This window comes from Impatiens glandulifera, unplaced genomic scaffold (assembly GCF_907164915.1).
Source record: "Impatiens glandulifera unplaced genomic scaffold, dImpGla2.1, whole genome shotgun sequence".
Classification (NCBI taxonomy): Eukaryota; Viridiplantae; Streptophyta; class Magnoliopsida; order Ericales; family Balsaminaceae; genus Impatiens; species Impatiens glandulifera.
In genome coordinates, this window is record NW_025919619.1 from 5,001 (window position 1) to 30,889 (window position 25,889).

A 25,889-nucleotide genomic window follows, 5' to 3' on the forward strand; every position below is an offset into this window, starting at 1 on the left:
TGTATATGTATATGTATATGTATATGTATATGTATATGTATATGTATATGTATATGTATATGTATATGTATATGTATATGTATATGTATATGTATATGTATATGTATATGTATATGTATATGTATATGTATATGTATATGTATATGTATATGTATATGTATATGTATATGTATATGTATATGTATATGTATATGTATATGTATATGTATATGTATATGTATATGTATATGTATATGTATATGTATATGTATATGTATATGTATATGTATATGTATATGTATATGTATATGTATATGTATATGTATATGTATATGTATATGTATATGTATATGTATATATGTATATGTATATATATATATATATATATAATTATAATGATTCTTAATTTTCAAAGTGTTCGGATTGTCGGGTCGAGAGTTATGGTTAATTTGGATATTTGGGTTGAATTGTGGGTTAACCCGCTCATAAACTTAAAACGGTTAAAAATAAAATTAAAAATGCTAGAGGTATGTTTCGAACTTGCAACCTAACAAAACAAGTACAACTATGTGAGAAGATAAATTATTTTTACTGAAGTGAATAAAATGTGGAATGAGAGCGTTATATTTTTTATTTTAATATATTATTCGTGATTTATTAAGAATTTTAAACATTGAATATATATTTATTATTTTTTATTAAATTAAATTTATTTATATTTTTATCCGTGTGCATCGTACGAGACCGTAATTTTTTTCACGATTTTTTATATCGTTACTCGTGAAAATATTTTATACCAAATATAATATTAAAACTACAATATTGTTTTTTATAATATATATATTTTCTATATATAATGATGCTTAAATTTTAAAGTGTCCGGATTGCCGGGTCGACTTAAAACGGTTAAAAATAAAATTAAAAATTCTATAGGTATGGTTCGAACTTGTAACCTAACAAAATAAGTACAACCTTTTAACCAACTAGGCTAATAACACTTTATGTTTTAAATTTAACCCAAAATTTGATAAACGCATGACATTTTAACAATATAAGTTCAATTTTTTAACTAACTAATATATATATATATATATATATATATATATATATATATATATATATAATAATGCTTAATTTTTAAAGTGTCCGGATTGCCGGGTCGAGAGCTGTGGTTAATTTGGATATATGTGAGAGTAAATGGATATTTGGGTCGGATTGTGGGTTGACCCGCCCATAAACTTAAAACGGTTAAAAATAAAATTAAAAATGCTATAGGTATGGTTCGAACTTGCAACATAACAAAACAAATATAACCTTTTAACCAACTAGGCTAATGACACTTTAAATTTAAAATTCAACCCAAAATTTGATAAACGCGTGACATTTTAACAATATAAGTTCAACTTTTTAACTAATTAATCTATATATATATATATATATATATATATATATATATATATATATATATATATATATATATATATATATATATATATATATATATATATATATATATATATATATATATATATATATATATAATGATGCTTAATTTTTAAAGTGTCGGATTGCCGGGTCGAGAGCTGTGGTTAATTTGGATATATGTGAGAATAAATAGATACTTGGGTTGGATTGTGGGTTGACCCCTTATTTCTAACCATGAACAAAAGTCTATCATTGGACATGATTTTTTCACCGTTCAATTTTCTTATATATTTGATACGGTTAACAAAACTACTAGACCGAATTTGGTACTTATTCTCCAACCAAACCGTCGTTTGGGTTGCCAACAGAGACAACCCTGTTCCTGATTCCTCCGGCGTTCTCTCCCTGGACGGAATAGAAACCTTGTAATCCTCTCCTCATCCGGTTCAGACCCTGTTTGGTCGGCCAATGTCAACTCAACCTCCTCGGACTCAGCCTCAGAGAATCAGTTTTCTTGTCAACTGTTGGATACAGGAAACTTGAAATTGGTTCATGGAGAAGAAACGGTAGTATGGAAGAGCTTTGATCAACCCACCTTTTAGTTTGATTATTATTTTTTCAATAGTATTCTCCTTTTAATACATATATATAGATTGATGGATACCAAGTTTTTGAAAATATATATACTTAACAATTTTGATCCCACTGAAAATTGGTATTAATTTGGTTTATTTTTCTTTCATATTGGTTTAATTAAATAATATAATTTCAACAAAAGTTTAAATATTTATAAAATAATCTTGTATAAATTTTATTAACAAACTAAATACATTTTGTGGCACATAGCTTTTATCGAATCAATTTATACGTCGCTAAAGTTTATGTCATTGCGACACTATATTTATAGTATGCGACACTATTATATCTTGTTTTTAAAGACTTATTTTTATTTTGGAAAAGAAAATTGGAATCAAAACTTTTTGTCAAATAAAATTAAATGTTTAATTATATTTTTATTTATTTATAAACGACAACTTATCCTAAAACAACTGTAAAGAGATTATTAATGGGCTACTTTGCATACATACATACATAGCCATCGACGACTATTCTTCTACCCGAAATATGAGCAATTAATTAAATAATGTTATATATTGTCATATATAGAAGATAATAAATATATGGTTCACAAATCACAATATTGACACATATATATAGTCATTGACTATTACGTTACTCGATGAATGTCGATTTTGAGAAAATAATGTTATGCTAAATAAAAATAAAATTATCTGAAAATTATTGACGACATAAGTTATATTAACGACTATTTATTTTTTTTTATTTTTTTATTTATTATTTTAACTTTTTAAATAAACTTTAATTATTATAGCTATTAGATTAGACTGAATAACATGAATGAAGTCTTAAATTATACTTAGATTTATTATTTAAATTGTTTACTAAACGTGTTCTTTTAGTCAAATTAGGCCCACTTTGATTTATAGTTAAAAGTGATCTGGTCAAGAATTTTCAAGACTGACATTTAATAATTAACTTGCTTAAATAAAGGAGGTTCTCTCATTTTCCATTTGTAAAATTAAAATTAAATCATGAGATTCTCAATTCTTGTTCTTGTGGCGCTTCTCTCTCTTTTTTTTTTTTTTGATACTGCAACTCTCTAGACACCATAACCGTCAACAACCCATTAAAGGGAATCAGTTTTCCGGTCAATTGTTGGACACCGAGAACTTGAAATTAATCCACGATGAGTCCGTCGTATGGCATAACTTCGATTATCCGACCAATACTTGGTTTCCCCTTGTTGAGTTATGGAGTCTACACTTATAATAAACTACATTGTTAATTAGAGTTTATTGGTTTTTTTTTGGTTTTGGGCTTGACCAAAGTTATTTAGGTTTATTACCTGAATGTTACCCTATAAATATGTGATTATTAAGGGTTTACATTGTGGAGACAAAATAGAGAGATAAAGTGTGAGGCAAAAACTCTGTATTCATTCTTCTTCATAGTAAATCTGGTGGTGGCTGAAGTGGATGTAGCTCAATTTGAGTGAATCACTATAAATCTGTGTGTTCTTGTGTTCTTCTTTCTTGTGTTTTTATAGATTGTTTTCAAGCAGGTCGGATTTGGGAGATACAAATCCTAACAACTGGTATCAGAGCAGCTAGGCTAGATCTGAGCATTGGAAACAATGGCAAGTGAGAACAGTATAGGACATTGGATTGGAAAATTTGATGGGACAGATTATGCCTTCTGGAGAATGCAGATTGAAGATTATCTCTATGGAAAAAAGCTTCATGTTCCTTTGAGTGAGAAACCAGAGAAGATGGATGAAGCTGAATGGAAACTCCTTGATAGACAAGTTTTGGGAATTGTCCGATTGAAGCTAGCCAAGACAGTTGCTCATAATGTAGCAAAGGAGAAGACCACCATGGGTATGATGAAATCTCTTTCTGATATGTATGAGAAATCATCTGCTAACAACAAGGTACACTTAATGAAAAGACAATTTTACTTAAGAATGGTTGATGATACTTCTGTCACTACTCATTTGAATGAATTCAATACAATTGTAAATCAATTGCTATATGTTGAGATTGATTTGGGGAATAAAGTTAGTGACCTGATTTTGTTAGCATCTCTACCAAATAGTTGGGAACCTATGAGGGCAACAATTAGTAATTTAGTTGGAAATGCTAAACTGAAATTTGTTGAAGTTAGGGATCGTATTCTTGCTGAAGAGCTTCGTAAAATTGATTCTGGTGAAACATTCAAAGGTTCTGCTCTGAATGTGGAAAATAAGGGAAGAGGTAATTATAGAAATTTCAACCGAGGTAAGAGCATATATATGTCAAGGAGCAGAAGAAGTCAGTCCAAGTCTGGGCGGACATTTGAGTGCTGGAATTGTGGTAAACAGGGTCATTTAAAGAGGAACTGCAAAGTACCGAAGAAAAATGATGATGATAAAAATGATACAGCCAACGTTGTTACATAATCTGTCACTGATGCGTTACTTCTGTCTGTTGATAGCACGATAGATTCATGGGTTTTGGACTCATGAGAGCGTCTTTCCACACCACTGCCCACAAAGAATTAATGGAGAATTATGTGGCTGGAAACTGTGGGAAAATTTATCTCGCAGATGGTGAGCCACTAGATATTGTTGGCATGGGGGCATCAAATTGAAGATGGTAATGGTTATGTTTGGAAGATTAATAAGGTGAGACACATTCCAGGTTTAATGCGCAATTTAATCTCTGTTACACAATTTGATGAAGAAGGTCACAATTTCAATTGTGGAAATGGTGCGTGGAAGGTGACTAAAGTAGCAATAGTTGTTGCTCGAGGTCACAAAACTGGAACGTTATACACGACTTCAACTTGCAGAGAATCAGTTGTTGCTGTAGTTGATGAGTCGAAGAACAGTGAGTTGTGGCATTGCAGGTTGGGCCATATGAGCGAAAAAGGGATGAAAATTCTTTTGAAGAATGGGCAGATTCCAGAACTGAAGTCTGTTGAACATCGGTTATGTGAAACCTGCATTCTTGGAAAACAGAAACGGGTGAATTTCTTAAAAATTGGGAAGGAGCTCAAGAAAGAAAGGCTAGAGTTGGTACACTGATGTGTGGGGACCTGCACATGTTTCTTCTATTGACGGATCACAATACTACGTGACATTTTTAGATGATTCGACAAGAAAGGTATGGGTATATTTTATGAAGCACAAATCTGAAGTATTTGCTATTTTCAAGAAATGGAAGGCTTTGGTTGAAAATGAAACAAATCAGAAAGTTAAGTATTTGAGATCCGACAACGGAGGTGAATATATTAATTCAGATTTCAAATAGTATTGTGCTGTGAATGGGATCAGTATGGTGAAGATTGTTCCTCGAACGCCTCAAGAGAATGGAGTAGCTAAACGAATGAATCGAACATTGAACGAGCGTGCTAAAAGCATGAGATTGCATGCAGGGCTGCCTAAAACCTTCTGGGCAGAAGCTATTAATACAGCTGCCTATTTGATAAACAGGGGACCCTCTATTCCTCTTGAATTCAGAATTCCTGAAAAAGCTTGGAGCAATAAAAAGGTAAATCTTTCTTATTTGAAAGTGTTTGGTTGTTTATCATATGTTCATATTAATGAATGTGATAGGAGCAAGCTTGATCCAAAGTCTAATAAATGTTTTTTCATTGGTTATGGTGATATCGAGTTTGGTTATCATTTCTGGGATAATCAAAAGCGGAAGATCATTCGTAGCAGAAATGTTATCTTCAATGAACAGGTTCTCTACAAAGATTGTGTTGGGAAGACATCAGATTGTGATTCCAAGTTGGAAGAGACTGGTACAGTCGATTTGAGAGAATTTTCAGCATAAATCTCAACAAGATGTAACACTTCTATGTGTGCAAGAAATCTTTTTTTGGACAGACCAACAATGTGATTTGTTGCTTTCATGTTATGCAAGGAAATAGCTTTACCTTCTCCCAAACAATCAGATTTTATCTTCAACGGACATAAGATGAATGTCTTGGAATCGTCAACATGTGTCAAAGTCTTCTCGTTTAACAACCTTACCATCACCAAGACCAATGATCGATGATTTATGTTAAAAGACTGAAAATTATTTCAAATGAAACATTCTTTACGCTAATCTAGCCTTCTCCGTCCCTCGCATTACAACAAACTCGTGAGATCATTTTAATGTCATGTGTCTACGCCTCATAGTTTGATTATTTTCTTCCAATAGTATTCTCCTTCTAATACAAATATCTATATATTCAAGGGCGAATCCAGGATTTTTTTTTTCACTGGGCTGAAAATTTTATAAGTATTACTAGGGGTGGGTCGGTACGGTATACCTTAGTGTTTTATCTATACTTTATACCTTACTTAAAATTTCGGTATGCAAAAAATGCATACATTTACCTTACCTTGATTTCGGTATACTTTGATTTCGATATAAAAAAAATTCATACATTTATCTTACCTTAATTTCGGTATACCTTAATTTTTGTACGGTATCGATATTATACCTTTGATACCTAAAAAACATATTAACTTAAAAAAAATCAATCTCATGCATAAAGTAGAGATTGCATATATTGAATAATATTACAGTATAATTATATTTTGATATTATTCAAAAATTATATTTCTATAATTAAATTAATATGAAATATATTTAATTATTTCCTTATAAGTATTATATATATATATATATATTTTAACTTATAAATACTATTTCGGTATTTCGGTATTTCGGTATATCTCGATATAACAAAATCTTAAAAATCTCATACCTTTATCGTACTAATAAATTCGACATGGTATCATACCTTACTTTTTTTTCGGTATACCTTAAAAATTGATATTTTCGATATATTGCGGTATAGTATTTTCGATATACCTTTAATATTGATAATTTTTCCCTCCCCTATGTATTACACTAATATGAGTAATAAGTAAACATATTAATTAAACAGTTCCAAAAATATCTTTACTAAAATAAAATAAATATACGAAACCTAATAAAATATAAGAATACTCTATTTAAAAAAATATATATTAAAATAAAATGAGAAGTTAAATTAATTAAGTCATAAATAATAAAAAACTAAATATATAAATAAATAAATAAAACAAGTCTAATTAATGAATTTCAGACTAATTTTTGTGTTAATATAAATAAAAAGTAAACAAAAAATATAAATAAGAATAAAAATACAAAATTGAAAACTAAATATATAAAAAATAAAAAAATATACAAGTCTAATTAATGAATTTCAACCTAATTTCTATGTGAATGTAGATAAAAAGTAAACAAAAAATATAAATAAAAATAAAAATATAAAATTGTGGTAAATGAATAAACACTCAGAATTAGAATTATAAAATATTAATGCATATAAATCATTTTAAAAGAATAAATAATATATCAATTTATTTATTTAAATACCGAACCAAATCAACTTAACTTTTCTTGTTTATTAATATTAATTTATATTTTTTTATAAATTTTTGAAATAGTTTAAAATTAAAAAATATAAAAACTATTTTAACCTTATATTTATATAAATTATTATTTTAATCTTTATATTTTACCCTTTTTAAATCATTTCTATTATTAATTATATTCAAATTAATAAAAATAATAATATATAATTATTATATAAATGTAGTTTTATAAATACTATTATTACATATATAAAGGGTTTGATCACCTGATTTTGTGTAAAATTATAATAGAATAAAAAAAAAGGTGAGGCCAGGGTGTGATCACCTGACCTCAGGTATATTATTTAGCTGAAAAGCCAATTGGACAAGGCTATATATGTTAAATATATATATAAAATATTTTAAAAGATTTAGACTGGGCTACAGCCCAACGTCACTCCGCCGTTGTATATATTGATGGATAACAAGTGTTTGAAAATCTATACTTAAACAATTTTGATCCTACTGGAAATTGGTATTTGGTTTATTTTTCTTCACATTGGCTTAATTAAATATTATCATTTTAACAAGAGTAATTATTTATAAAAGTCTTGTATAAATTTTAATAATAAATTAAACACATTTAGTGGCACGTAGCTTTTACTGAATTATTTTATATTGCGCTAAAGTTTAGGTCATCCTCCCTATTAGGGGTTCAATATTTTGTCTTAACCGAATATGCGATCGAATTTAAATTCACCGAATTTGAATAAACCGAATTCGAATAAACCAAATTCAAAATTCATTTTCAGTTTTCAAATCGAATTTCAAACCAATTCGAATTCAAATACGGTTTTCGAATTTGTTTTCGAATTTGAGTTTCAACTCGAAAACCAAACTAAAAATCGAATTCATTTTTTATTATTTATTCTTCCAAACATAGCTTAATAAAAAATTTAAAATAATCAAATTAGAATATTTTAAATTCAAGATTTAATAATAAAAGACAAAAAGAAAAGAAAAGCACTAGTAGTCTAGTGGTAAAATAGTTACCCTGCCACAATACAATTGATATTGAGTTATTTTAGATCTCTTTTATTCCAAAAAATAAAATAAAATCGAATTCGGTTTTAATTCGAAATCCGTACCGGATTCGGTTTGGTTTAATTAAAATTTATTTGAATTCGGTTTGGTTTTCGTAGACGAAATTATTATGCGCCATTATATTTTTTAAATTCTTAATTTTCTTTAGGAAAAGAAATTTTAAATCAATTTTCTTGTCAAATAAAATTAGAGTAAATGAAAAGAAAATAAAGCCTCCAAGGAGTTTTTCTTTTTAGACAAAAACAAAACCTCATAAATGAAAACAAAACATTTTAAAACATAGTACAATTAAGTCTAACTTCATTCAGTTTATTCATTAAACATTGAATTATGTTTACTAATAATGAAATTACTGGAATCACTAATTCTTGAAAGGTTTAGCACGCTTAATCAATCTATATAATTTTTTTTTTTATTTACTCTAAATTCAATAACTTATTCGTTAAATTTTTAATTATATTTGATTTAAAATTGAAAACTTATAACTTTATTAAGTTTTTGGAGAAATACATAGCAATGGGCCACCATTCTTCTACTTACTCCCAGTAGTGCTGCCCCAGAGTGAAAAATGTGAAAATAATGTTCTAATTTATTTATTTTATAAATTGTTAAAAAAAAAAAATTGGGTGAGATTTAAATTTATAACCAAATAAAAATACTTTATTATTATTTTTTTTTATCAGAAACTACTGGGCTATACATTTTTATGTTAAAATAATTAATAAATTTAATTAAATAACATAATTTTTTTTTTATTAAATAGACTGAAGGCTTGGTAGCTTACTTATAATGTTATTGGCATAGAAATGTATTATTAAAAATATTGGCATTTATTTAGTCATTGAATATTGAGACTATATAATTTTTGACTATTGACATGACTGGTTGAATATCTATTATGAAAAATAATGTAATGCTAAATAAAATTAAAGATTTTTGTTTGTAAGAAAATAAGTAATGCGTGCGTGCAGTAATTATATTTGATTTATTTTAATAAAATTAAGTATTTTTTATAAGAAAATTAGTAATGCCTGCAGTAATTATATTTGACTTTTTTGTATTAAAATAAAAAAATAATTGATAAGAAAATTAGTAATGCGTGCAGTAATTATATTTGATCAATTTTAATAAAATAAAAGATTTTTTTATAAGAGAATTAGTAATGCGTACAGTAAATATATTTTAATATGATTTTATCTTTCATGCTTTTTATTTTTGAAATTGGACTGTTTTGCCCTCCCTAGTGATCCCTATATTAGTTACAAGTGATCTCGTCCAGAATTTTCACACAACAACAACAAAAACAAAAACATTACAAAATTGAAAGAAAAACTAATAGGAAACAACCTTTCACAAAATACTCACTAATCACAAATTCTATCAAATTTTCGGTCAGTTAAGGTAGGTCAGGCGTAAACAAATGGCGTACATAATTGGGATATTTACCTCTATAGCATTAGTCATTGCCATCCTACTTATGGTTTTCTGGTTCATAATGGTTAAAAGGAGAGAAGGTAAATAAGTAAACTTTATCTCTTTCCAAAAATATTTATGCATATAAATTATTTTATAGTTTTTTTCTTCTTCTTGAAAATACAAAACCAATTCAATAAACACATTAATCGTGATTAGTTTAAAGTTAATATTTAAATCGTTGAAAACATATAATTTATTAATAGTTTAGTGGTTTTAGTATAATTAAACGGTTGAGAAAAAAAATTACATTATATTCAAGCTCCTTCCTTCAGATATTTTGTTCGGTTTCTGCTCACAACCCTCTACAAACAGTTTGTAAATTCCTATATCACACACTATATATATAAAAGAAGTATCTTACTTATTATTTTATTGGATGACTTTATTTTTATTAATTAAGATTTGTACGTAATTAATGATAATTGATACAGAGAGAAAGATAAAGGAACGGCAAATACTTCTTACTCCAGCTAACGGTTCATCAATCCAACCTTCCACAACAGGAAAGCAGCCTTTAGAGGATTTCTCATTTTTCAAACTTAGTACCATTGTGGCAGCCACAAACAATTTTTCCGTTTCTAACAAACTCGGACAAGGCGGTTTTGGCACTGTTTATAAGGTATTTTTGTACCATAAATTAATAATATTGCAATCTACCTTATTGCTTAATAAATCTCGTCACTTAATGCAGGGGCGATTGAGGAATGGAATAGATATTGCGGTTAAAAGACTAGCAAAAAATTCCGATCAAGGTTTCGAAGAATTTAAGAATGAAGTTTCTTTAATAGTGAAACTTCAACATAGAAATTTAGTTAGGCTTTTAGGATGTTGTTTTCAACCGCATGAGAAGATGCTTATATATGAATACTTGCCAAATAAGGGATTGGACTCATTCATTTTTGGTAAGTGACTAATTACTATTACTTGAATAATTTTCTCTAACAAATATCATGTCTTCTAACAATGGAAGATACAACTAATAATACTTTGGTGTAGATCAAGATAAATGTTATATACTTAATTGGGAGAAGCGATTTAACATCATTTTGGGAATAGCAAGAGGAATGATATACCTTCACCAAGACTCTCGACTCAAAATCATCCATAGAGATTTAAAAGCCAGCAATATTTTATTGGATGATGGATTGAATCCTAAAATCTCCGATTTTGGAACGGCTAGAATTTTTGGAGGTGATCAAATGGAAGCCAATACAAAAAGGGTAGTTGGAACATAGTGAGTGTTTTAACATAATCTTGTAGTATGGTCCTTTAATCCATCACACAATTTTCACCAAAATATTTTGATATATATGTTGCAGTGGTTATATGTCTCCAGAATATGCCATGGAAGGACTATATTCAATAAAATCTGATGTCTTCAGCTTTGGTGTCATATTGCTTGAGATTATAAATGGGAGAAAAAATACCAGTTACCATCAAGAGAACACGATAAATTTGATAGGACATGTATGACCTACTAAAATAGTTTCATTAATTATAGAACAACTAATTAATGTGTATCATGGATTCATATATTCCATCTTTCAGGCTTGGGCATTATGGAACAAAGGTAAAGTCTTTGATATAATTGACTCAAGGATGGGAGATTTATGGCCAAACCAAGAAGTTTTGAGATGCATTCACATAGGACTTCTATGTGTGCAAGAACATGCTATGGACAGACCAACTATGTCTGAAGTTGTTTTCATGTTATGCAAAGATATGTCTTTACCTTCTCCAAAGCAGCCCGCGTTTATCTTCAACGGACAAGACATGAATGCATCGGATTCATTGACGAACATTAAAGTGAACTCCATAAACAGCCTTAATTAGCATTACTTAGATCATAGCCAGATGATTTTTTTCCAACTGTTCCATTACATTTAATGAGTTTTTTACATTGAATGTTATTACCTCAATATATATGTTAATTAACAATAACTGAAAAGGGGGTTGTAACTCAACGATTCACAAAAGAAGTATAGCCTATACATAGAGATTCGAAAGCTAGTAATATTTTATTAAAGAATGAGTTGAACTCTAAAATCTCGAATTTTGGAATGACTATAATTTTTAGAGTCGACAAAATGAAGTTAGAACAAAGAATGTAGTTGGAACATAATAAGTATTTGACACAATCTTATAATAGTAGTATACTTTTAGGTACAATAATGATATAATTTTCAGTGGTTAAATGTCTACAGAATATGTAATTGGAGGACTTTTTTCAATAAGATTTGATGTCTTCAACTTCGGTGTCTTATTATTTATATACTATAAGTGGAAACAAAATATATAGCAATTATTATCCGGATAACAAAATCGTGTTCCTTAAGATTATTCATCCAATGTTGGGTGATTCATTGCTTCATATTCAGTTGGAGTTGGATTTTTGGTTGTTGAGATGAATATGATCCAAATATAGTAAATGTAAGAATTTATAACTATAAAGTCTCAAGTTTAATAAATTTTTATTTTCAAACAAGAAAAATAACTAATCTTGATATCTTTCACCCAATACACCAAGATACACATTTAATTGAAATTAAATTATTATAAAAAATGACTTTTTGAAAATAATATTAAGAAGAAAAGAAAATTGATTTTGTTGACACAATAATTTACGTCCTTCTCTTGTTTATTAAATTTATTTTTTATTTTTAAAAATAGTCCATGTATATTAAAAAAAATGATAAGAATTGTTTATTTACAACGAAAAAATATGATACGAGAAAAAAATTAAAAAAAAAAAACTCACAAAACATGAAAATAAGAAAAGAATTCAAACACAATTTTATCCAGCTCAAAACCGAGTTTTTTTTACTCTATTGCGAACTTGAAGAATTTTAAATCTCAAGTTGACCTATAAGTATTTTGATTGTCTCAATTTGGAACCTAAAGTTTATTTGAGACCTGTTTTTCTTTGAGATTTGATAGATATTTTCACTTAATTAACTGATCATTATCTTCTTTTTTATCGTGACTTGTATTAAACTAGGTTTGCATAGGTAAGGTATTTTACCCATGATTAATACCATTTTTTCTCTATTGAAAAAAATATTCCCTATAGAAGAAGCATTCTAATATAATTCAAAGTAGAACAAGTATATTTGAAAACTTCAACTATATGACAATAATGGAACGCTTCAAAGTCTAGTAGTCATATTTAATGTGGGTTCTTTTATGTACAAAATGTAGTTGTTTAAAATATATGTATATTATTCGTGTAAACGAATATAATTACGTTTACACAATCTAATGTAATATTTAAATGATTTTCATTAAATAAGGACCATAATTGTGAGTAAATCTTTAATTTTATTTTGCATGAGAAATCATATTCAAATAGTCACGTGAATAGTTAATGACGTATAAATGCCAATATATTTCTACGGCAATAACATTATTTAACCAATTTCAAGTTCCTTGTATCCCAAAGTTGACAAGAAAACTGATTCCCTGAGGCTGAGTTGACATTGTCCGACCAAACAGGGTCTGAACCGGATGAGGAGGATCGAGATACTTGGCTTCCATTCAGTATATATACTACTTAAATTAATGCCGGGATGTTTAAAGGATGGGGTAGAGATTACTGTGAAAAGATTAGCGAAAAGTTCACATCAAGGCGTGAAAGAGTTTAAGAGTGAAGTTTCGTTAATTGCCAAACCTCAACATAGAAATTTGGTGAGGTTGTTAGGATGTTGTGTTGAACATCATGAGAAGGTTCTCGTATATGAATACTTACCGAATAAAGGCTTGGACTCATTCATTTTCGGTACGTGACCAAATTATCGCATTTTAATCAAGCAAATATAAAGTTAACAACTAAATATTTTTATGTAGACGGAGAGAAATGTTCTCAACTAAATTGGGAGAAACGGTATAACATCATTTTGGGAATTGCAAAGGGAAGTGTTTATGTTCACCAAGATTCTCGATTGAAAACTAGCAATGTTTTGTTAGATAATGAGTTGAATCCTAAAATCTCGGATTTTGGAATGGCAAGATTTTTTAAAGGCAATAAAATTGAAGCAAATACATATAGGGTAGTTGGAACAATGTAAGTGTTCTGATTGACTTTAAAAACCGTAAATAGATGGCTAATGCTAAAGAGGTAAAAATCACAATTATTTACACCATTTGTTGTTTACGCCTGACCTTCACTGACAGCTGCTGCGACTTCAAATATTAAGCTGAAAATTTGATAGAATTTGTGATTATAGATTTTCGGTAATTTATTTGTTTATTTTTGTTGTGGCTGTTTGTGAGCCTTTTGTGAAAATAATTGATGCTAATATCATGGAGTAATATATATATCTTATCATTTCATTTTTCAGGCTTGGGCCAAATCATGGATGTTGTTTTCTATTTGGCCCAAGCCTGAAAAATGAAATAATAAGATATATATATTACTTCATGATATTAGCATCAATTAATTGTGTTATAATTAGGAACATATTTAGTAAAACATATATGTCCAATCAAATTAATCGTGTTCTCTTGATTGATAGTAACGGTATTTTTTCTTCCACTTATAAATTCGAGTAATATAACACCGAAGCTGAATACATCAGATTTACCTGAGTATAATCCTCCCATAGCATATTCTGGAGATATATAACCACTGCAAATTACATCATGAAAACATTATGGTAAAAAATCATTTTAAATTTGAAGCACACAATAATATAAGATTATATCAAAACACTTACTATGTTCCAACTACTCTTTTTGTGTTTTCTTCCATCTGGTCACCTCTACAAATTTTAGCCATTTCAAAATTTGAGATTTTTGGGTTCAACCCATCATCTAACAAAACATTGCTAGTTTTTAAGTCTCTATGGATTATTCTCAATCGAGAGTCTTGGTGAAGGTATATCATTCCCTTTACGATCCCCAAAATGATGTTAAACCGTTTCTCCCAATCAAGTAGAGAACTTTTATCTTCATCTGCATCCATATTTTATTAGTACTTAACCTTTAGTCGGTATAGAAAAACATTATAGATAGTTAAACTTGTAAAATAAATGTAAATGGTCACATACCGAATATAAAAGAGTCCAAGCCCTTATTTGACAAGTATTCATGTACGAGCATTTTCTCATTTTGTTGAACACAACATCCTAAGAGCCTCACTAAATTCCTATGTTGGAGTTTGACAATTAAAAAAACATCATTTTTAAATTCTTCCACTCCTTGATTTGAACTGTTCGCAAGCCTTTTAACTGCAATATTTAATCCATTCTTTAACGTCCCTACACAAAGTGACAAAATTGATTAAGCAAGAACGTAAATTGTTGCGCATAATAACTCATATCTTCATTATCATAAATTCGAGTCTTCAAATATTAACTGTTAAAAAAATGTTTATTATATAAAAAAACCTTATAAACTGAGACAAACCCGCCTTCTCCCTTTTTGTTGAAAATGGAAAAATTATCGGTTTTAGGATAATTTAGTTAGGCTTTTAGGATGTTGTTTTCAATCGCACGAGAAGATGCTTATATATGAATACTTGACAAATAAGGGTTTGGACTCGTTCATTGTGGTAAGTGACCAATTATTACTTAAATAAATTTCTCTAACAAATATATATGTCTTCTAATCATGGAAGATACAACTAATAAAACTTTGGTGTAGACGAAGATAAATGTTCTCTACTTAATTGGGAGAAGTGATTTAACATCGTTTTGGGAATAGAAAGTGAAATGATATACCTTCACCAAGACTCTAGACTCAAAATAATTCATAGAGATTGAAAAGTATCAAATATTTTATTGGACGATGGATTGAATCCTAAAATCTCAAATTTTGGAATGGCTAGAATTTTTGGAGGTGATCAAATGGAAGCCAATACAAAAAAGGTAGTTGGAACATAGTACATAAGTGTTTTGACATAATTTTATAGTATTTTCCTTTACTCCATCTTACAATTTTCATCAAAATATTATTTTAACATATATTTTTTAGTGGTTATATGTCTCAAGAATATTCTATGGAAGGACTATATTCAATAAAATCCGATGTCTTCGGATTATAAATAGGAGGAAAAATACCAGTTACCATCAAGAGAAAACGATTAACTTGATCGTACTTGTATACGATCCTAAAATAGTTTCATTAAATATAAGACAACCAATTAATGTGTATCATGGATTCATATATTCCATCTTTCAGGCTTGGGCATTATGGGACGAAGTTAAAGTCTTTGATATAATTGATTCGATGATAGATGATTCATGGAAACAGGAAGAAGTTTTGAGATGTATTGAGATATAATATATTTAGGAAATACATTAGGTAAAATATAGAATATTATATGATAGATATTGAGATATTATATATTTAGGAAATACTTTATTTAAAGTATATACTATTATTATAATATTATATTTTTTCTAATTAAAGATGTTTCCTAAATTTATGTATACATAGATTGGGTAATCAATTCTCATCAACAAAACATAAATAATAACATAAATTATTTTTCGTTTCTTGCTCTCTCTTTAAGTCTTAACTTTAACTTTAACTTCGTTTGTGATCGATTTTAGATTAAGGTACGTTTAATCTTCTGCATAAATCTCAACATGGTATTAGAGCGATGTTACAAAGGAAAACAATACATTTGACTTCAACGACTTACTAGACGGATCAGAAGAAGTTTGTAAAACTAACTTTATTAACGAAGACGAATCATCAAACAAATCGATCAAGAACAACCAAGAATAATGATCAATAAACTACGGATGATTACAAGATGTTTAAAGAATGATTCAGAAGATTGAAAAAAAATTGTTAAAGAATTCAAGTAAGTCTTCTAACTATGATTAATATTTTTTGTTTTCTTTAGAATAGAGTATGAACAAAAATGTTTTAACTAAAACAACACAACGAAACTAATAGATTTGGAGCTAGTAACTCACACAAATTTAAAAACAAAATAATTTTTATTTGACAAATGAATCAAATAGAATTATTAATTAAGTTAGAAATATAAATTGTTTTGATTTGATCCATATGAATATTTGTAGAGGTAGAGAAACATATATATTGATGATTATACTAGATTTATATTAATTTTTTCTTTTCAAGAAAATCAAGATTTGTGTTTTGTATTTAAAAAACCAATTTTACTTAAATATTAAAATAATGAAAAGTGATAATAGGACTTTAATGGTAGAAAACGTTTTTTTATCTCATACAACTTGATGTAGAAGGTCTTATAAACACGATTTATTAACTAATACATCTTTTATGTTAACTATAGTAGATGAACACTAATATTTCTCCTACAAAAACAAAACAAGTGTTTTTTTGATAAATTAAAAGAAAAATCTCACATTAATCTAAATCAATATGAAAAAAAGTATTAAAATAGTTTAAAATGATAATGAGACATAATTTGTTAATTCTAAGTATACACCACATTTTAATGAATTGAGAATTATTCACTAAAGAATATGTGTTTACAACCCACAAGAACACGGGTTTGTAAAAATAAAAATAATAATAAAAACGAATATTTAACCGAAGTAGCAAGTTTTAAACTAGAAAACTCCTCGTATTGAACAATATGAAACTATTTATAAAATTCTCAGGGTTTTTAGATTTTATGTTATATGTCTAATAATAATTCTAAAAAAAATGAAATTTGAACATAAATAAATCAAATGCATATTTGTAGGATATCTTTCAAAAACAAATTATATATATAATATCAAATTTATTCAAATAAAATAGTGACATCTAGAGATGTGACATTTTATTAAAATATAGAAAAATACTGAAAGTCCTCAAAATAATGATAATATATCAATATCTTCATTTTAATAAAGACTCGCATACATATTTAGTGACTGAGTTACAAATTAATGAAAATCAGAACATGATCATTGTCTATATACATATAGACATAAGATCAAAAATTACCGTCTTACTTATATATGGAGATGATATTTTGATGGTTGAAAATGATATGGGAGACAATACAGAAATAAAATTTAAATTGATTCAAAATTTCTATAAAAGACGTTGGAATTGCAAAATTCTTTCTTGTTCTCAAAATTGAACATGATGTCGATGACATTATTGTAAAAAAAAATATAAATTATGAATACTCATACGATCCATTGATTCTAAAATAAATCAAAGACCCTGGAATTATAAAATTCTTTTTTGGTTTCAAAACTAAACATGATGCTTATGGTATTAATGTAATGAAAATAATATTATTATGGATACTGATGAGATCCATTGATTTTAAATCAAAATCAAAGACATTGGAATTATTTTTAAAAAAAATCATTGTCTCAAAATTTCAAATAATACCAATGGTATTTATCAATGATATTGGCCCAATGGAATTTGTAAATCTGCTAAAAGTCATATGATTATGAGTATCAAACTGCGTGAAGTACCAAATTGCATTAAATATTGAATTTTTTTAATTATAAACCTATGGAGAAGTATCATTGCAAAAATCTAATTATAAATCCATCCAGGGGTATCAAACTGTATGAAATATTGCAAAAATCTAATTATAAAGCCGTTAAGGGTATTAAACTGTCTGAAATATTGCATAAATCTAATTATAAACTCATTGAGAGGTATATCAAACTGTATGAAATGTTACAAAATTTAATTATAAACTCATTGAGGGTATCAAACTGTATGAAATATTATAGAAATCTAATTATAAATCCATCCAGGGGTATCAAACTGTATGAAATATTGCAAAAATCTAATTATAAAGCCTTTAAGGGTATTAAACTGCATGAAATATTGCATAAATCTAATTATAAACTCATTGAGAGGTATATCAAACTGTATGAAATGTTACAAAATTTAATTATAAACTCATTGAGGGGTATATATTGTATAAATCTAATTATAAACTCATTGAGGGTATCAAACTGTATAAAATATTATAGAAATCTAATTATAAACCTATTGAGGGTTATCAAACTACATAAAAAATTGCAAAAATTAAATTATGAACTCATGGAAGGTATCAAACTACATAATTTGTTTTTGCAGAAATCTAACCATTAACCCTTTTAGGGATATCAAACTATATAAAATTGCAAAAATCTATTTATGAACCCAGGGATATCAAACTATTATCAAAATATATCCATAAATCAAATAAGTTGATGAGACTTATTAAAATATGATTATATCTAAATTAGAACAAATAATATTGCATATATTATACAACAATAATCTCAATTTTCGAATAAATATATATGACTTATTGGGAAGTTGTACTCTATATTATTAGAACAACTATATAGTTGATCAATCTCAAGATATATCAATTATTTTTAAGATAGAAATTGTTGTCGAACAACAGTTAATCAAAATTCTAACTCAATTCGAACGAAAATTAACACGATTTAAAAAAACGACGTATAAAAAAAACGTGATCGGAGTGATCATTTGTATCTACATGGAGAAGAGTTAGTTGTTCTCACATCAATGATTCTTACTCAACTAAACTATTTCGAATGGAGTACTAATATTCGACTTGGTCTTGGTCTACTAACGAAAATGAAGACATTTTTCATTGACTATTCTTACAAGATTTTTAAGAATCTTAAAAAAAACAACGTTTTGGAGGATGTTTGATGCAACCGTAAAAACTTGGATAATTAACCCAATCGACAAAAACAATAAACAAGGCCTAGATGATTCATGTGAGAACATCCATTATTCATGATTCAATTCTAATGATGGATCATCTCCCAACAATTTACAAAGAATTCACAATGTTTTTAAATGCTAAGAAGAAAGACAAATCAACATCAGAAAGTTGAACAACATTCAACAATATTTATTGGGAATTCAAGTTAAGCAAATTTCAAGAAGGCAAGGAATTCAGCTAACTTCTCGAAACCTCTCGATTTTCTAGTATTTGAACATCTTTGATTTAAACTTTTCTTCAAGATGTCCATCTTGAAGGGAGTATATTAAGATATTATATATTTAGGAAATACTTTATGTAAAATATAGAATATTATGATAGATATTGAGATATTATATATTTAGGAAATAGTTTATTTAAAGTATATAATATTATTGTAGTTTTATATTTTGCTAATTAGGGATGCTTCCTAAATTTATGTATAAATACATCGATTGGGTCATTATCTCATCAACAAAACATATATAATAACATAAATTATTCTTTCGTTTCTTGCTCTCTACCATCTCTTTTTAAGTCTTAACTTTAAGTTTAACTTCGTTTGTAATCGATCTTAAATAAGGTAAGTTTAATCTTCTGCATAAATCTCAACAAGATGTAATACTTCTATGTGTGCAAGAAAGCTTTTTTTGGACAGACCAACAATGTTATTTGTTGCTTTCATTTTATGCAAGGAAATATCTTTACCTTCTCCCAAACAATCAGATTTTATCTTCAACGGACATAAGATGAATGTCTCGGAATCGTCAACATGTGTCAAAGTCATCTCGTTTAACAACCTTACCATCACCAAGACCAATGATCGATGATTTATGTTAAAAGACTGAAAATTATTTCAAATGAAACATTCTTTACGCTAATCTAGCCTTCTCCGTCCCTCGCATTACAACAAACTCGTGAGATCATTTTAATGTCATGTGTCTACGCCTCATAGTTTTATTATTTTCTTCCAATAGTATTCTCCTTCTAATACAAATATCTATATATTGATGGATAACAAGTGTTTGAAAATCTATACTTAACAATTTTGATCCTACAGGAAATTGGTATTTGGTTTATTTTTCTTCACATTGGCTTAATTAAATATTATCATTTTAACAAGAGTTATTATTTATAAAAGTCTTGTATAAATTTTAATAATAAATTAAACACATTTAGTGGCACGTAGCTTTTACTGAATTATTTTATACTGCGCTAAAGTTTAGGTCATCCTCCCTATTAGGGGTTCAATATTTTGTCTTAACCGAATATCCGATCGAATTTAAATTCACTGAATTTGAATAAACCGAATTCAAATAAACCAAATTCGAAATTCATTTTCAGTTTTCAAATCGAATTTCAAACCAATTCGAATTCAAATACGGTTTTCGAATTTTTTTTCGAATTTGAGTTTCAACTCGAAAACCAAACTAAAAATCGAATTCATTTTTTATTATTTATTCTTCCAAACATAGCTTAATCAAAAATTTAAAATAATCAAATTAGAATATTTTAAATTCAAGATTTAATAATAAAAGACAAAAAGAAAAGAAAAGCACTAGTAGTCTAGTGGTAAAATAGTTACCCTGCCACAATACAATTGATATTGAGTTATGTTAGATCTCTTTTATTCCAAAAAATAAAATAAAATCGAATTCGGTTTTAATTCGAAATCCGTACCGGATTCGGTTTGGTTTAATTAAAATTTATTTGAATTCGGTTTGGTTTTCGTAGACGAAATTATTATGCGCCATTATATTTTTTAAATTCTTAATTTTCTTTAGGAAAAGAAATTTTAAATCAATTTTCTTGTCAAATAAAATTAGAGTAAATGAAAAGAAAATAAAGCTCTCCAAGGAGTTTTTCTTTTTAGACAAAAACAATACCTCATAAATGAAAACAAAACATTTTAAAACATAGTACAATTAAGTCTAACTTCATTCAGTTTATTCATTAAACATTGAATTATGTTTACTAATAATGAAATTACTGGAATCACTAATTCTTGAAAGGTTTAGCACGCTTAATCAATCTACATAATTATTTTTTTATTTACTCTAAATTCAATAACTTATTCGTTAAATTTTTAATTATATTTGATTTAAAATTGAAAACTTATAACTTTATTAAGTTTTTGGAGAAATACATAGCAATGGGCCACCATTCTTCTACTTACTCCCAGTAGTGCTGCCCCAGAGTGAAAAATGTGAAAATAATGTTGTTCTAATTTATTTATTTTATAAATTGTTAAAAAAAAAAAATTGGGTGAGATTTAAATTTATAACCAAATAAAAATACTTTATTATTATTATTTTTTATCAGAAACTACTGGGCTATACATTTTTATGTTAAAATAATTAATAAATTTAATTAAATAACATAATTTTTTTTTTATTAAATAGACTGAAGGCTTGGTAGCTTACTTATAATGTTATTGGCATAGAAATGTATTATTAAAAATATTGGCATTTATTTAGTCATTGAATATTGAGACTATATAATTTTTGACTATTGACATGACTGGTTGAATATCTATTATGAAAAATAATGTAATGCTAAATAAAATTAAAGATTTTTGTTTGTAAGAAAATAAGTAATGCGTGCGTGCAGTAATTATATTTGATTTATTTTAATAAAATTAAGTATTTTTTATAAGAAAATTAGTAATGCCTGCAGTAATTATATTTGACTTTTTTGTATTAAAATAAAAAAATAATTGATAAGAAAATTAGTAATGCGTGCAGTAAATATATTTGATCAATTTTAATAAAATAAAAGATTTTTTTATAAGAGAATTAGTAATGCGTACAGTAAATATATTTTAATATGATTTTATCTTTCATGCTTTTTATTTTTGAAATTGGACTGTTTTGCCCTCCCTAGTGATCCCTATATTAGTTACAAGTGATCTCGTCCAGAATTTTCACACAACAACAACAAAAACAAAAACATTACAAAATTGAAAGAAAAACTAATAGGAAACAACCTTTCACAAAATACTCACTAATCACAAATTCTATCAAATTTTCGGTCAGTTAAGGTAGGTCAGGCGTAAACAAATGGCGTACATAATTGGGATATTTACCTCTATAGCATTAGTCATTGCCATCCTACTTATGGTTTTCTGGTTCATAATGGTTAAAAGGAGAGAAGGTAAATAAGTAAACTTTATCTCTTTCCAAAAATATTTATGCATATAAATTATTTTATAGTTTTTTTCTTCTTCTTGAAAATACAAAACCAATTCAATAAACACATTAATCGTGATTAGTTTAAAGTTAATATTTAAATCGTTGAAAACATATAATTTATTAATAGTTTAGTGGTTTTAGTATAATTAAACGGTTGAGAAAAAAAATTACATTATATTCAAGCTCCTTCCTTCAGATATTTTGTTCGGTTTCTGCTCACAACCCTCTACAAACAGTTTGTAAATTCCTATATCACACACTATATATATAAAAGAAGTATCTTACTTATTATTTTATTGGATGACTTTATTTTTATTAATTAAGATTTGTACGTAATTAATGATAATTGATACAGAGAGAAAGATAAAGGAACGGCAAATACTTCTTACTCCAGCTAACGGTTCATCAATCCAACCTTCCACAACAGGAAAGCAGCCTTTAGAGGATTTCTCATTTTTCAAACTTAGTACCATTGTGGCAGCCACAAACAATTTTTCCGTTTCTAACAAACTCGGACAAGGCGGTTTTGGCACTGTTTATAAGGTATTTTTGTACCATAAATTAATAATATTGCAATCTACCTTATTGCTTAATAAATCTCGTCACTTAATGCAGGGGCGATTGAGGAATGGAATAGATATTGCGGTTAAAAGACTAGCAAAAAATTCCGATCAAGGTTTCGAAGAATTTAAGAATGAAGTTTCTTTAATAGTGAAACTTCAACATAGAAATTTAGTTAGGCTTTTAGGATGTTGTTTTCAACCGCATGAGAAGATGCTTATATATGAATACTTGCCAAATAAGGGATTGGACTCATTCATTTTTGGTAAGTGACTAATTACTATTACTTGAATAATTTTCTCTAACAAATATCATGTCTTCTAACAATGGAAGATACAACTAATAATACTTTGGTGTAGATCAAGATAAATGTTATATACTTAATTGGGAGAAGCGATTTAACATCATTTTGGGAATAGCAAGAGGAATGATATACCTTCACCAAGACTCTCGACTCAAAATCATCCATAGAGATTTAAAAGCCAGCAATATTTTATTGGATGATGGATTGAATCCTAAAATCTCCGATTTTGGAACGGCTAGAGTTTTTGGAGGTGATCAAATGGAAGCCAATACAAAAAGGGTAGTTGGAACATAGTGAGTGTTTTAACATAATCTTGTAGTATGGTCCTTTAATCCATCACACAATTTTCACCAAAATATTTTGATATATATGTTGCAGTGGTTATATGTCTCCAGAATATGCCATGGAAGGACTATATTCAATAAAATCTGATGTCTTCAGCTTTGGTGTCATATTGCTTGAGATTATAAATGGGAGAAAAAATACCAGTTACCATCAAGAGAACACGATAAATTTGATAGGACATGTATGACCTACTAAAATAGTTTCATTAATTATAGAACAACTAATTAATGTGTATCATGGATTCATATATTCCATCTTTCAGGCTTGGGCATTATGGAACAAAGGTAAAGTCTTTGATATAATTGACTCAAGGATGGGAGATTTATGGACAAACCAAGAAGTTTTGAGATGCATTCACATAGGACTTCTATGTGTGCAAGAACATGCTATGGACAGACCAACTATGTCTGAAGTTGTTTTCATGTTATGCAAAGATATGTCTTTACCTTCTCCAAAGCAGCCCGCGTTTATCTTCAACGGACAAGACATGCATGCATCGGATTCATTGACGAACATTAAAGTGAACTCCATAAACAGCCTTAATTAGCATTACTTAGATCATAGCCAGATGATTTTTTTCCAACTGTTCCATTACATTTAATGAGTTTTTTATATTGAATGTTATTACCTCAATATATATGTTATTGAACAATAACTGAAAAGGGGGTTGTAACTCAACGATTCACAAAAGAAGTATAGCCTATACATAGAGATTCGAAAGCTAGTAATATTTTATTAAAGAATGAGTTGAACTCTAAAATCTCGAATTTTGGAACGGCTAGAATTTTTGGAGGTGATCAAATGGAAGCCAATACAAAAAGGGTAGTTGGAACATAGTGAGTGTTTTAACATAATCTTGTAGTATGGTCCTTTAATCCATCACACAATTTTCACCAAAATATTTTGATATATATGTTGCAGTGGTTATATGTCTCCAGAATATGCCATGGAAGGACTATATTCAATAAAATCTGATGTCTTCAGCTTTGGTGTCATATTGCTTGAGATTATAAATGGGAGAAAAAATACCAGTTACCATCAAGAGAACACGATAAATTTGATAGGACATGTATGACCTACTAAAATAGTTTCATTAATTATAGAACAACTAATTAATGTGTATCATGGATTCATATATTCCATCTTTCAGGCTTGGGCATTATGGAACAAAGGTAAAGTCTTTGATATAATTGACTCAAGGATGGGAGATTTATGGCCAAACCAAGAAGTTTTGAAATGCATTCACATAGGACTTCTATGTGTGCAAGAACATGCTATGGACAGACCAACTATGTCTGAAGTTGTTTTCATGTTATGCAAAGATATGTCTTTACCTTCTCCAAAGCAGCCCGCGTTTATCTTCAACGGACAAGACATGCATGCATCGGATTCATTGACGAACATTAAAGTGAACTCCATAAACAGCCTTAATTAGCATTACTTAGATCATAGCCAGATGATTTTTTTCCAACTGTTCCATTACATTTAATGAGTTTTTTATATTGAATGTTATTACCTCACACTACAACAAAAAAGACTAACGGCGACGCTTAAAAAGATCTCTGCCAACCCTTAAAAGCGTCGCTAAAGATGTTACCGACACTTATTCTTGCGTCGCCGAAAGCAGGGTGGGCGTAAGTTTTAACAACGCTTATTTAAGCGTCGGCATTATTAATTTAAGCGTTGCCGAAGGGTAGGACGTTTAACAACGCTTATTTAAGCGTTGGTAATAGTAATTTAAACGTCGCCAAAAGTCTAGTTTATTTTTAAACTATTGTTTTAACAATTCTTTTAAAATTTTATTTGTTTTATTTATATTTCTACATTCTTTAAGATAATATTATAATATGTTATTTTATTTTA

The 25,889-nt window shown here is 28.0% G+C and overlaps 1 protein-coding gene and 1 pseudogene across 1 annotated transcript; both read left to right on the forward strand.

Moving 5' to 3' along the window:
* The first annotated feature begins 9,887 nt into the window (after positions 1-9,887).
* Positions 9,888-16,222, forward strand: LOC124918271 (annotated as a pseudogene).
* A 6,462-nt stretch (positions 16,223-22,684) lies between these two features.
* Positions 22,685-25,461, forward strand: LOC124918272 (G-type lectin S-receptor-like serine/threonine-protein kinase At1g11410). Its single transcript, XM_047458469.1, has 7 exons — positions 22,685-22,778; positions 23,172-23,359; positions 23,432-23,642; positions 23,737-23,974; positions 24,060-24,207; positions 24,289-24,546; positions 25,177-25,461. The coding sequence occupies exons 1-7, from the start codon at positions 22,685-22,687 to the stop codon at positions 25,459-25,461; spliced, it is 1,422 nt and encodes a 473-aa protein (XP_047314425.1).
* The last annotated feature ends 428 nt before the right edge of the window (positions 25,462-25,889 follow it).

Coding starts and splice junctions, on each gene's coding strand:
- LOC124918272 (XM_047458469.1), top strand. CDS start 22,685: ATGGCGTACATAATTGGGATATTTACCTCTATAGCATTAGTCATTGCC. Junction 23,643..23,736: donor ATTGGACTCATTCATTTTTG/GTAAGTGACTAA, acceptor ACTTTGGTGTAG/ATCAAGATAAATGTTATATA. Junction 24,208..24,288: donor CGATAAATTTGATAGGACAT/GTATGACCTACT, acceptor TCCATCTTTCAG/GCTTGGGCATTATGGAACAA.